The sequence below is a fragment of the Stomoxys calcitrans genome, chromosome 3 (genome assembly GCF_963082655.1).
Source record: "Stomoxys calcitrans chromosome 3, idStoCalc2.1, whole genome shotgun sequence".
Taxonomy (NCBI): domain Eukaryota; kingdom Metazoa; phylum Arthropoda; class Insecta; order Diptera; family Muscidae; genus Stomoxys; species Stomoxys calcitrans.
The window spans coordinates 186,780,574-186,794,533 of NC_081554.1; the positions used below are offsets into that span (position 1 = coordinate 186,780,574).

The following is a 13,960-nucleotide window of genomic DNA, read 5'->3' on the forward strand; positions in this document are numbered from 1 at the left end:
TTTTCCCTATGTTTCTGCCAGGATTCGAGCCCACGCATTCAGCGTCATAGGCGGAAATACTAACCTCTTTGCTACGGTGGCCTCTTGAGCTCCTGGAAGCTTAAATTTGCATATAATTTGTACCAAATTTCAGACAAATTGGACTTCTTGAGCTTCTGGAGGGCGCAATTCCCAAACGATTTTTGTACAACGGATCCTCTCATGACCATCAACATACGTGCTTATTATGGTCTGAAGCGGTCTATAGCCTGATACAGCTTCCATATAAATCGATCTCTCTATTTTCCTTCTTGAGCCCCCAAAGGGCGCAATTCTTATTTGAATTGGCTGACATTTTACACAGGTCTCCAACACATAATTGAATTGTGGTCCGAACAGGCCCATATCTTGATATAGCTCTAATAATAGAGCAAATCTTTTCTTTTATCTTTTTTTTTGCCTAAAAAGCGATGCCGGGAAAAGAACTCGAGAAATGCGATCCATGGTGGGGGGTATATAAGATTTGGCCCGGCCGAACTTAGCACGCTCTTACTTGTTTCAGATAGGACCATATTTAGATATAGCTGTCATATATAGCATATAGCAGATCGGTCTCTGCTGATTTAAGGTCTCAGACCCATAAAAGCCGCAATTATTATCCGATTTCGCTGAAATTTGAAATAGCGAGTTCATTAAAGCCTACCTATATCCGACTTTATTGTGGTTCAAATCGGTCTATATTCAGATATAGCTGCCATATAGAGCGATCTGCCGAATAAGTGGTTTGAGTCAATAAAAGCTGCATTCATAGCCCGATTTCGCTGAAAATTTAAACAGTTGTAATAAGCCTTTCGTTATTATACCTAAATATGGTCCAGGTTAGACAGATATGCTGATTTGAGGTCTTAAGCCTTAAAAGTCGGAATTATTATCCGATTTCGTTGAAATTTGATACAGTGCGTTGATTAAAGCCTACCAATATCCGACCTAAATATGGTTCATATCGGTCCTTATTCAGATATAGCTGTCACTTAGACCGATCTGCCGACTAAGCCTGTTAAGCCCATTAAAACTGCATTCCTTATCCGATTTTGCTGGAATTTGACACAGTTACTTATATTCAGCCTCCCAACATCCGCCTCAAATATGGTCCAGTTCAGACACTATTTAGATATAGCTGTCATACAGAGCGATCTTCCAATTTAGGGTCTTAATCCCATAAGAAACGGATAATTGTCATATTTTGCTGAAACTGCTACTTGTATAAGAGTAAGGACCAGAATCAAATATGATACAGACCAGCCCCTACTTTACTGGTGTTGTGGTAGTGGAGTTGGTTGGTAATTTATCCACAGTGGCGTAAATCCGAAGTTCGGCACGATCGAACTAAACACGTTTTTACCTGTTTTATATCCCACATCATTTTTATACTCTTTTATGGCTAAGACTGATTTGTATTTCCCATTTTCTGTTTTTCTAGCAAATTGGTCGATATATAAGGCGAGATGAGTCCTCCTTCTTCACACCCAAATCCACAGAGGTAAGTTTTTGAAATTGTCTGTAGTATGTCAAATGAAAAATAGCTTATATTTCAAATTTCTTAATTTCTGTTTCTTTCTTTGACCTATACTTCCGTTTCCGTTTTCCTGTCCGTTCCTGTTTCCGTCAACTGTAACTAATACCTCCTATCAAAACTTATTGCACATTTCCTTTGCAACCAATGCACTTAAACCACCACTAACATATGTCCAAAATACAAAAAAAAAAAAAAACTTAAAACATGCAGAGTTTAAGAACCCCTGCTCAAAGGCAAAGTATTCTAAACCATCATACAACAGCCAATGTGGCAGGTAATCAAACTCAAACACAAGCTGCTATTGCTGCTGCTGCTGCTACTACCACCACTACCAACAAAGTCAATAGCCTTAATAAAAGCAATAAAAAATTCATCACATCCAATAAAGTAAGAAATGCGAATGCAACAACAACTCCCAATGGCGGCTATACGGTAGCAAATGGCAGCATACAGGCCAAACAGCATTTACATCAGCAACATCCACAGCTGCCAACGAAATTGAAACCGGTTAAGGAACGAAGGCCCACAGCTTTGCCCCTACAACAGCCAAAAATTGAAAATGGGCATGCTGATGATGACGATGAGGGAGAGGAAAATGATTTTCTTTCCAAAGACAATGGCATTGAGATGGAGGAGCAAAGCGCCAAATTTTTTATAGGCAATGCAAGTGGCGATGATGATGATGACGATGACGATGAGGATGAAGATAATGCAGATGTTGTGGTGGTGGCAAATGAAAAGCTGACTGTCTTTGTAACACCACCATCCTCTGCTAGAATCCAAGAGGTGCCTTTTTCATATCCCAAACAACAGTTTGCAAATGCTGTGGATGTCACTGGCGGAAAGCAAACATCGTTGACATCTCTTTCCAGCTTTTCGGCTGCAGCAGCCACAGCCACAGCCACATCCTCAGCCAAAATACGCACTAAACTTCCCAGTAATACAAGCAATAAACTAAGAAAATTTGGTCGTACTGACACCGCAAACTCATCGTTATCGCAACAGCAGGAGGAGGAGGAGAAAGTGCATATACCGCCACCACCGCCGCTGCCACCACAGCCCCTATGCACACCCTCGCTATCGGTGATTTCGAGAGGCAAACGTATTTCAAATATGCCTGAAACACCAACATCAGCGACATCAGCCACATCGTCATCAACATTCCCAGTGCTAACGGAAACGGAAGTGAAGGAAACACAAGCATCTTCACCAACACCCTCGCTGGATTCGACAACATCTACAACAACGACGACAGCTACTACAGCTACGCACCAAAGCGGAAATGTACCATTGAGAGTGAGTTAACTCTGATTTGAACTTTTTGACGAATTTTCGCACAAGAATTTTGCCATGCCATGTGATTCATTCATACATCAAATGCACCAAGCCTGACATACAAATCATGGAGTCATGTTGGACAAAATTTAAAATTTGGAAAAGCAAGATGTGTGACAAAATTTAGAAAATGGACAAAGAATTAATGAATGTAAGAAATGTTGAAAATTTTCTAAAATGTGGCGATCAATGCTCCATCAACATTTCAATACCATTGTTGTTCAATGGTTTTTTGCTCACAGCACCATTACTGTGGTACAGTAAGAAGGAGACGAGCTAATCGAATTAAACATACAAATTTGCTTAGAATCCCGCTTTGAATTGCTTGAACATTTTTCAATGTTAAGCAAAGATTTCTTTGCTCAGCTGCCTCTATTTTGAAGTCAGCAATTCAAAACCCTTCTTAGAATCTCTTGCTATCTGCTATCTGTCCCTCGATCTGTCTATCTGTCCGTCCACCTGTCTGTCTACCCATGCATAATTATTGTCAAGGTCGCAATTGTTATCCGATTGTCTTAAAATTTTGCATATGCCAGTGTTTTTGTCAAAGCACAGAGCCTATGTTATTTGGAAAAATCAGGGACGTAACCAGGAGAGGGGTACTACCGGGCTCGAGTCCACCTTAACTTTTTTTATTTTAAAAAAAAGTAAAACTTTAATAATTTTCAAAATTTTACAGCCTAAAAGTTGTTATACCCTCCACCATAGGAGGGGGGTATATTAATTTCGTCATTCATTTTGTAACACCTCGAAATATGAGTCTAAGACCCCATAAAGAATATATATTTTTGATCGTCATGACATTTTAATTACATATAGCCATGTACGTCCGTATGTCCGCCCGCCTGTCCATCCGTCCGCCCGTCTTTCGAAAGCACGCTAACTTGCAAAATAGTAAAGCTACGCACCTGAAATTATGCACAAATAAATCTTATGAGTGTAGGTCAGTTGGGATTGTAAATGGGCCACATCGGTCCATGTTTTGATATAGCTGTCATATAAACCGATCTTGGGTCTTGACTTCTTGAGCCACTAGAGGGCGCAATTCTTATGCGATTTGGCTAAAATTTTGCATGAGGTGTTTTGTTATGACTTCCAATGACTGAGCTTAGTGTGGAGCAAATCGGGTTATAACCTGATATAGCTGTCATATAAACCGATGTTGGATCTTGACTTCTTGAGCCTCTAGAGGGCGCAATTCTTATCCGATTTGGCTGAAATTTAGCATGAAGTTTTTTGTTATGACTTTCAACAACTGTGTTAAGTATGGTTTAAAACGGTCCATAACCTGATATAGTTGTCATATAAGCCGATGTTGGATCTTGACTTCTTGAGCCGCTAGAGGGCGCAATTTTTATCCAATTTGGTTGAAATTTAGCATGAAGTTTTTTGTTATGACTTCCAATAACTGCGAGAAATATGGATCAAATCGGTACATAACCTGATTTAGCCGCCATATAAACCGACCTTGGGTCTTGATTTCTTAAGCCTCTAGAAGGCTTAATTCTTATCCGATTTTGGTGAAATTTTGTACAACGGCTTCTCCAATGACCTTCAACGTACGTCTCTAATTTGGTCTTAGTCGATATATAGCCTCATACAGCTCCCACATAAATCGATCTTCTGATTATGCTTCTTAAAGCCTACAAGGCACAATTCTTAACCGAATGGAATGAAATATTATCCAATGACTTCTAATATGGTCTTTAACCTTCATTTCATTTATGGTACGAATCGGACTATAACTTGATATATCTCCAATAGCATAACAATTCTTATCCATTATTCTTTGTTTGCCTAAAAAGAGGCAAATAACTCGACAAATGCGATCCATGGTGGATTTGGGTATTTAAGATTCGGCCTGGCCGAACTTAAGATGCTCCTACTTGTTTTTGTTACATTATTTTGTTTCATTGTTTCTCAAATCCAGCTTATAGACCAAGCGAATGCAACACACAAAGGAGAGATTGTTAAATGAGTTTTGAAGAAAAGATATTGCCAGTTTCTCAGAAAAAGCTGGAGCCATATCACCCCACTGGTGGAGGCATTTCTATAATTGGGTTTCTTTATCTCATCGACACCATCGTGAACTATGTCCGTCCGTCTGACCGGCCTACAGTTTACAACATGTTGTTCGTTGTATTTATAGTTGAGATCATCAGCACAAAACCTATGTGAAATCTCAGCCACTACTATCAGACTGTCCGCTGTAGGCTTTTTTCACTGAGCAATATCTCGTCAAACAATCTCCAACTGGCTGTGAACTGTAGGCCGGTCAGACGGAAGGACATAGCCCTGCCGAACCCTTTCACCTTCAAGTTTTTTGCCTGTTAGGGCGAGGATCATTAAATTTCACAATTGTTGTTCGTTTCTCCCACCAGACGAGCTCAATGATCGGAGATTTTCTTTTTGCATTTGCAACATTTTTATTTAAAACTAGCTGAACTGGACCGGCACCGCTGCGCCTTCTTTTACTTTTTATCGAACAAAACTATCGTTTAAATATTTCATTTCAGTTTGGGTGTTAGATGTACTCCATTTTTAAAGGACTTGAGCCCGATATTTCAATGGGGATTTTAGGAGGGGGAAAGTCCCCAGGGTGGTGGCTGGTGAGTTTAGGGGTGTGGACTCCCGAAAGTGGGTATGCATTTCGTGCTCTACTTCCCAATACCTTTCATTTGAGCCCCATATCGTGCTCTCAAATACCATTTATTTAAACCTCATATTGCCATTGGCTTAGTGGAAATTTGTGGGATGAGGTGTTTCTCAAACACTTGGCCCCCTTATTGATTATCAAATTCAATTCTTATCTCAAATGCCGTTCATTGGCCTCGAAATTGGTTACCAAATTCGTTTTCAAATCCCAAATACCTTTTATTTAAGCCACTTATTGCCATGGTCGGGAAGGGGTAGAAAATTGGTCCCCAAAGTGGGTATCAATCTCGGGAGACATGTGCGGTAAATATGTCCGATTAAGGGGTATTTTGGGGAGTGGGATGGTCTCTCAACCACTTAGCCCTGAAAATTTATCAGCACCATGTTCAAATTTCAAATATCATTTATTTGAATCTCATTTTGCCATTGGCCTCAAAATTGGATATCGAATTCGTTTTATAATCTCCAATACCTTTCATTTAAACCCCTTATGGCAAAAGTCAGCAAATATGTCCGGCCACAAAAACAATCAATATCCAGCTCCAATCTCTTCAAGACGCATGGTAAGTCATGGTAAGCAAATATGTCCTATTTTGGGTGGTTGTTATGCTGGTGGGACGTCCCCTAGACAGTTGGTCCCGAATGTTACGATAACAGATTCGTGGTCTACTCACAACTACCTTTCATTGGAGCCCCATATTTTGATAGTCGCCCAACCTGTCCGGTTTGGGGGGTGTTTTGGGGATTGAGGCGGCCACTCAGTGAATTGGCCCTTTAAATACATCAGATTGGGGTTCTACACTGAAAGCCCTCTTATTTGAGCCTCATATTGAAATGGTTAGCAAAAACGTCCTATTTGGGTAGAGTTATGGGGTTGGGGTGGCCGCATAGGCGCCTTTTCCTGAATATTGATATCAGATTCGTGCTTTATTTCCAAAGACCTTTCATTTGAGCCCCATATTGGTATGGCCATAAATTTATCCTCCTTGGGGGGATGTTTTTGAAGAGGGGCGGCCTCCCAAACACTTTGCTCCACATTTGGATATTAGATTTGTTTTCTACACTCAAATATCTTTTATGTTAGCCCCATATTACCATGGTCAGGAAATAGGTCCTGTTTAGGGGGTGTTTTGGGAAAGGGGTGGACCAACAGATACTTGGTCCCACATTTGGATATCCGATTCGTAGTCTACACTCCAATAACTTTGCCTTGCTCGGTAAATATGTCCGCTTTAGGGGTGTTTTGGGGTCCCCCAAACACATGGTCGGACAATTGGATATCAGATACGTTTTCTACTCTTAAATACCTTTCATTTGAGTCCTATATGGTAGTGATTGGTATAGATATATTATTTTGTAGGTTTTGGTGGTGCTACGGCCTTTCAAGTTACCCCATCCGCAATTTGGATACAAAATATATGTTTCTAGGCTAATATAAGAGAACACACTAAATTGCGCTTAAATCGCATCACCCATCTCCCAGATCTGGCGTTACTGAAAACAAAGTTAAGGGCGAGCATGACCCAGATCAAAACATATTTAGAGCTAACTGTCATATAGACCGATCTTTCAATTTAGTGTCTTAATCCCATACAAAGCCTCTTAATTGCCCGATTTTGATGAAACTGGGGCTTTTTAGGAGTTTTCGGCATTTAAATCAAATACAATCTAGACCAGGCCATATTTGGATATAATTATGTAGGTGGTAGTGGATGAGGAATTTATTCAAAAGTTCGGTTCAGCCGAGTTGAACACATTTTTAAGTTACTTTCCTATAACCCTTTATTTACCCAGGCTATTCAATATCTTCTCCACACATCAACTTTTTTTTTGTCAGGTAAATCCCTAATTAATTCATTAATGCCTCTCTCATATGCAAATTAAGCAACTCAAACAGCCTGGTGAAAAAAACAAATGTATGCAAACCGATATGCTGCATCATTAAGTAAATTAACCAAAAAAAGAAAAAAATTTCAAAAAAAAAAACATTTTGCCATATATGCCATAATTGAATCACATTTCATCTACCTACAAGATAAGGAAACAATAAAATCCAAATAAGAAAGAAAACAAGTAACAAACATGGGAGATTAATTAATGTATCTGCAAAAGAAACAACTTCAGGAAAATTTTGAAAACCAAGAACTTCCTGGTGAAAACAAATAACCTACATTCTGGAAAATTCTATACACCCACAAGGAAAATAAACTTTCTTGGAGAGAAGCATAGAAATTAGGTAGGTTAGTCCATACACACATACACACACACAAACACAACTGCATTGGGGCATACATTGTGGTTAAATTTGGCTAACACATTGTCTACACTTCAAAAAGATAAAAAAACAAGTTAAAAAGTTCGGCCATGCCGAACTTTGGATACCCACCACCTTGGGTATATATGTAAACCCCCTTTCGTCACAATCCGATGCAAATTGGATAACTTATGCACCAAAATTGGGCACGGACATTGAGTGGTCTAATAAAAGTCACTGTTGAATTTTTCATTTCAAATTTCACCAAAAGACCCTCAGACCCTTAACTCGCATATCGGTCTATATGTCAGCTATATCTAAATACAGTCCTATTTTTAACATATTTGGGTCGGATGGCGGGTGGCCTAAAACTACTCACTGTTTCATATTTCAGTGAAATTGGATAAAAAAAAATAATGCTTCATTGGGCTTCAGACCCTTTATCGGTCTATGTGGCAGCTATTGTATATCTATATATAGTCACATTTGAACCATATTTGAATCAGAGGCCTAAAACTATTCAATGTTTCAAATTTCCGCGAAATCGGTTAAAAAATAAAGTTTTTATGGCCTTCAGACCCTTTATCGGGAGATCGGTCTATATGACAGCTATATCTAAATATAGTCCGATCTGAACCATATTTACGTCAGATGTCGGGAGGCTTAAAATAACCTATTGTTTTAAATTTCAAATCGGGTAATAAATAAAGCTTTTATGGGCTTCAGACCCCTTATCTGGTGATGGGTCTATATGGCAGCTATATCCAAATATAGTCCTATCTTAACCATATTTAGTTTCGAAGTTGAGAGGCCTGGAAGTACTCACTGTTTAAAATTTCAGCGAAATCGGTTACAAAATAAAGCTTTTATAGGCTTCAGACCCTTTATCGGGAGATCGGTCTATATGACAGCTATATCTAAATATAGTGTGTGACTCAGAAACGGCTGAATCGATTTTCTTGAAATTTTCATTGATGGTAATGATAATAATGATCCAGTGATGAAAATAGGATACTACCTCTTTTGATATCTGAAGGGGGAGCGGTCCCTCCCCCTTACACTTATTTTAATATATTTGAACCCCATATTGCCATTGGCCTCAATATTAGATATCAAAGTCGTTTTCTAATCTCAAATGCCATACACTTAAATCCCTTATTGAAAGAGCCAGCAAATATGTCCGGTTTGTGGTATGGGCCCTAAAAACTATGAATACCCAGCTCCAATGTCTTGAAGACCCAACTTGTCTTGGTGAGCAAATACGTCCTATTTGGGTGGGACGTCCTCTAGACAGTTGGTGCTGAATATTGATATCAGATTCATGGTCTACTTTCAAATACCCTTCATTTGATCTCAAATTTAATTTTTCTATTGTCGGCAAACATGACTGGTTTGGATGGTGTTATGTTTTTCGTGTTCTTCTCTAAAATACCTCTTATTTGAGCCTCATATTGCAATGGTCAGCAAATACTTCCTATTTGGGAAGCCCCATAGACGCTTTTCACGAACATTGATATCACATTCATGCTTTACTTCCAAAGACCTTTCATTTGAGTCCCATATTGCTATGGTCGTAAATTTTGTCTTCTTTGGGGTATGTTCTCGCGGATGGGCGGCCTCCCCAACACTTGATCCCACATCTGGATATCAGATTGGTATTATACACTCAAATACCTTTTATTTAAGCCCCATATTGCCATGGTCAGTAAATAAGTCCTGTTGGGGGGGTGTTTTGGGAAAGGGGGAACCCCAAGAAACTTTGTCCCAAAATTGGATATGAGATTCGTATCATACTCGCAAATACCTACCTACCCCATATTGTCATGGTCGGTAAATATGTCCGACTTATGGGTTTTTGGGGGTTGGGTTGGTCCCCCAAACACTTGGTCCGACAATTAGATATCAGATATGTTTTCTAATCTTAAATACCTTTCATTTGAGTCCCATATTGTTGTGATTGGTGTATATGCATATTTGGTATGTTTGGGGTGGGGCGTCCCCCCTAGGTGCCCCATCCGAAATTTTAATACCAAATTTTTGTATTTTTTTACTATAAGAGAGCGCACAAAATTTGGCTTAAATCGCACCAACCATCTCTCTCTGAGATCTGGCGAGTGTTAGGGGGAGGGTCCGCTCCCACATCTGGGAATGGAAGGATAAAAGGAAAGGGAAGGATAAAAGAAAAGAATAGCTATGCTATTGGAGCTATATCAAGTTATGGTCCAACTCGGACCATAATGGAATGAATGTTGGAGACCACAGTAGAAGTTATTGTGTAAAATTTTAGCCAAACCGAAAAAGAATTGCGCCCTCTAGTGGCTCAAAAAGTAAAATAGGGAGATCGTTTTATAGGGGAGCTGTATTAGGCTATAAACCGATTCAGACCATATTTGTGACGTATGTTGAAGGTAATGGGAGAAACCGGCGTACAAAATTTCACCCAAATCAGACAATAATTGCGCCCTATAGATGGTCAAGAAGTTAAAATCCCAGATCGGTTTATATCAAGTTATAGACTAAACTGAACCATACTTTTCACAGTTGTTGAAAGTTATAACGAAACATGTCATGCTAAATTTCAGCGAAATCGGATAGGATTTGCGTCCTCTAAAGACTCAAGAAGTCAAGACCCCAGATCGGTTTATATGACAGCTTTATCAGGTTATGGACCGATTTGAACCATACTTGGCACAGTTATTGGAAGTCATGACGAAACACATTGTGCAAAATTTCAGCCAAATCGGATAAAAATTGCGGCCCCTAGAGGCTCAAGAAGTCAATACCCCAGATCGGTTTATTTGGCAGCTTTATCAGGTTATGCTTCGATTTCTCCCGTACTTGTTACAGTTGTTGGAAATCATAACAACACACTTCAAGCAAAATTTCAGCCAAATCTGATATTAATTGCGTCACCTAGAGGTTCAAGAAGTTAAGACCCCAGATCGTTTAATATGGCAGCTATAACGGGTTATGAACCGATTTGAACTATACTTGGCACAGTTATTGGAAGTCATGACGAAACACATCATGCAAAATTTCAGCCAAATCGGATTAAAATTGCGCCCTCTAGAGGCTCAAGAAATCAAGACCCCAGATCGGTTTATATGGCAGCTATATCAGGTCATAGACCGATTTGAACCACACTTGGCATAGTTATTGGAAGTCGTGACGAAACACGTCGTGCAAAATTTCAGCCAAATCGGATAGAAATTGCGCCCTCTAGAGGCTCAAGATGACAAGACCCCAGATCGGTTTATATGCCAGCTATATCAGGTTTTTGCACCACCCCAACCCACAAAACACCCCTAAATCGGACATATTTACCGACCATGGCAATATGGGACTCAAATGAAAGGTATATGCAAGTAGAATACGAATCTGATATCCAAATGTGGAACCAAGTTTCTGGCGGTCCATCCCTTTACCAAAGCACCGCCATACAGGGCTTATTTATGTCCGTTGGCAATATGGGGCTCAAATAAAAGGTATTTGGGTGTAGAATACGAATCTGATATCCAAATGTGGGACAAAGTGTTTAGGGAGCCTCCCCTCCCAAAAAACCCCTCCAAAGAGGACAAATTTACGACCATAACAATATGGGTCTCAAATGAAAGGTTTTTGGTAGTAAAGCACGAATCGGATATCAATATTCGAGAAAAGGTGTTTATGGGGCCACCCCTTCCCTATAATACTACTCATATCGGACGTATTTGCTGACCATTACAATATGGGGCTCAAATAAGAGGTATTTTATAGTACAACACGACTCTGATATATATTTTCAAAACGAAGTCACTGCGTGGCTGCCCCATCCCCCAAAACGTCCCTCCAAAGTGAACATGTATTTTGGGGTCTGATATTAACATTCGGCACCAACTGTCTAGGGAACGTCCCACCCCCGTAACAACCGCCATACAGGACGTATTTGCTCACAATGACAATTTGGGTCTTAAAGAGAGTGGAGCCCGGGATTGATTGTTTTTTAGGACTCATACATATATATTTGCCGACTTTTCAATAAGAGGTTTAAATGAAAGTTATTTGAGATAAGGAAACGAATTTAAATATGCAATTTCAAGGCCATTGGGTTCAAATAAATGATATTTGAGGGTAGATGAGGGTAGATCACGATGCTGATATATTTTCACAGCTAAGTCCGATTAAGGGGTGTCCCTTAATCGGACATATTTACCTCCCATGTCAATGTGGGGCTCAAATGAAAGGTATTGGGGAGAGGATACCCATACCAGTTGCTACCTACTTTCGAAATAAATTCTCTGGGGGTCTACCCCTTCCCCAACACACCCCACAAATAGCAATTATTCACTGACCATCGAAATGTGGGGCTCAAACAGAGCGCACAACAAGCCGATTACTGCCTTAGGTGTATGTCCATAGTGGCATGGGGCGGATTAATATCCGCACCCTTTTTTCAACCTCACATAGTCTGAAGATAACCACTGTTGAAAATCCTTTTCATGGTCAGGTCGGGATTAAAACCATAACCACCGCTGAAAATATTTTCTGATATTCACTACGGGACTTGAACCCAGAGCGTTATAGGTGCACCTGCTTACCTCTGCGCCATGGCAGCCTCCCTAATCGTCAGATCAGTGAAATAATTCCCCATCAATCAACAACAATCAACTATTCTTTGAGAAACCTTTTTATCCCTGGATCTTGTTTTCATTAAAAATTTCTATTTACAACTTTTCGTAATATTAAATAAATTTAGTTTATTAAAAATTTTGGATACAGGTTCTCCGGTGCGTATAGTTACTAATAATTATAAGAGATTTCAACTAAAATCGTTATATCTTCCTTAATAATAATACTAGAACAATGAAATAAAATGCATTTGAAAGCTAACGAATCCAGCAATTTTCAGTTAGAAAGTTTTAAGGAATTTATTGAAACTTAATCAACCATTTTCCTAAAAAACTGTCTGTCAATCCTTTTTTTTTTAAATCCAAACTTAAAAAAATTTCTAAATAACTATGAAATTTTGTTATGTGTAGTTTATATAACATAGAAAAAGACAATAACTAGAAAGATTTAAATCACTTATATAGCATTTATAGCCCACAATTGCCAAAACTTTCTTTAAGGAATGAAATTAAACATTTTTTTTATTTGCTCATACATTTAGTGAACTTTTATTTTCCTGTGTATTAGTCAACATATTTTTTCTTGTGTATAGCAAGTATTCTTAGGAAAAACTTTGAATCTTAAGGACTTTTTTTCACTCAAAAATTTTATTTATAACTTTACTTAATAAAAAAAAACATGTAATTTTTTAAATATTTTCAAAATAGGTTCTCCGGTGCGTATGATTACTAATAATTATTAGGGCTTTCAACTAAAATCGCTATATCTCCCTTAAGAATGAGACTAAAACTACGGTATAAACTGCATACAAAGGCAGCTAAATGATTTAAGAAAGCTTAAACAATCATTTTGCTAAAAAACTGTCTGTCAGTTCTTGTTTTTTAAGAAAACCAAGCTCCAAAATTTTTATGTATTTATATAAATTTTCACCTATGTATTTTATGTAACGTAGAGAAAGACTTGCTCTACCTTACCAAAAAAATTCTTCTCTAATTACTATTTACTCTAGCCAAAAATGGAGGAAAACAGAATTTTCTTCCATTTACCTTTGAATTCTTTACTCATGTTTATCCCCAAAGCTCTTACAACTATTCAGCTGCCGTTAGTCTACCATATCCGTTTTCTGTTCGTCTACGTATGTGAGTGTGACTTTTTGTGTGTGTTACTTCTTAATTAATATCCTATTGTGTGTAGCCTAACTAACTGAACTTAGACTGATGCTATCCAACTAGTACTACTACAACTACTACTATTGTAACTCTCCTTTTGTCTGTATGAGTATGAGATTTAATTCTAAAGGATGATTTCATTTGTTGTTTTGTCGCCATGACACAATATTTAAATTTGCTTCTCTTGTTCTTGTTCTTTGACTTTGTATTTTGCAGTCAAACGACGTTGTTGAATGTGTGACTGTCACCATAACTCTGCAGGAAGCCTTGCAGATTGAATGTGATGATGAATTTAGTGTGGCTGCGTCACAAACCAGCACTAATTTGACATTGAGTGATACCGCCACCAGAGATTCTGGGGTGCAAATTGAGGTAAATAAAATG

The 13,960-nt window shown here is 38.7% G+C and overlaps 1 protein-coding gene across 11 annotated transcripts in view; it reads left to right on the forward strand.

Moving 5' to 3' along the window:
• The window catches only part of LOC106085521 (cGMP-dependent protein kinase 1), a 61,193-nt gene that overhangs the window by 36,513 nt on the left and 10,720 nt on the right, over positions 1-13,960 (forward strand). For all 11 annotated transcript variants that reach the window (XM_013249800.2, XM_013249802.2, XM_013249807.2 and 8 more), the window contains exons 3-4: positions 1,460-1,519; positions 1,766-2,851. In XM_013249800.2, coding sequence (XP_013105254.2) covers positions 1,460-1,519; positions 1,766-2,851 — 1,146 coding nt within the window. The remainder of the gene's footprint in view (positions 1-1,459; positions 1,520-1,765; positions 2,852-13,960) is intronic.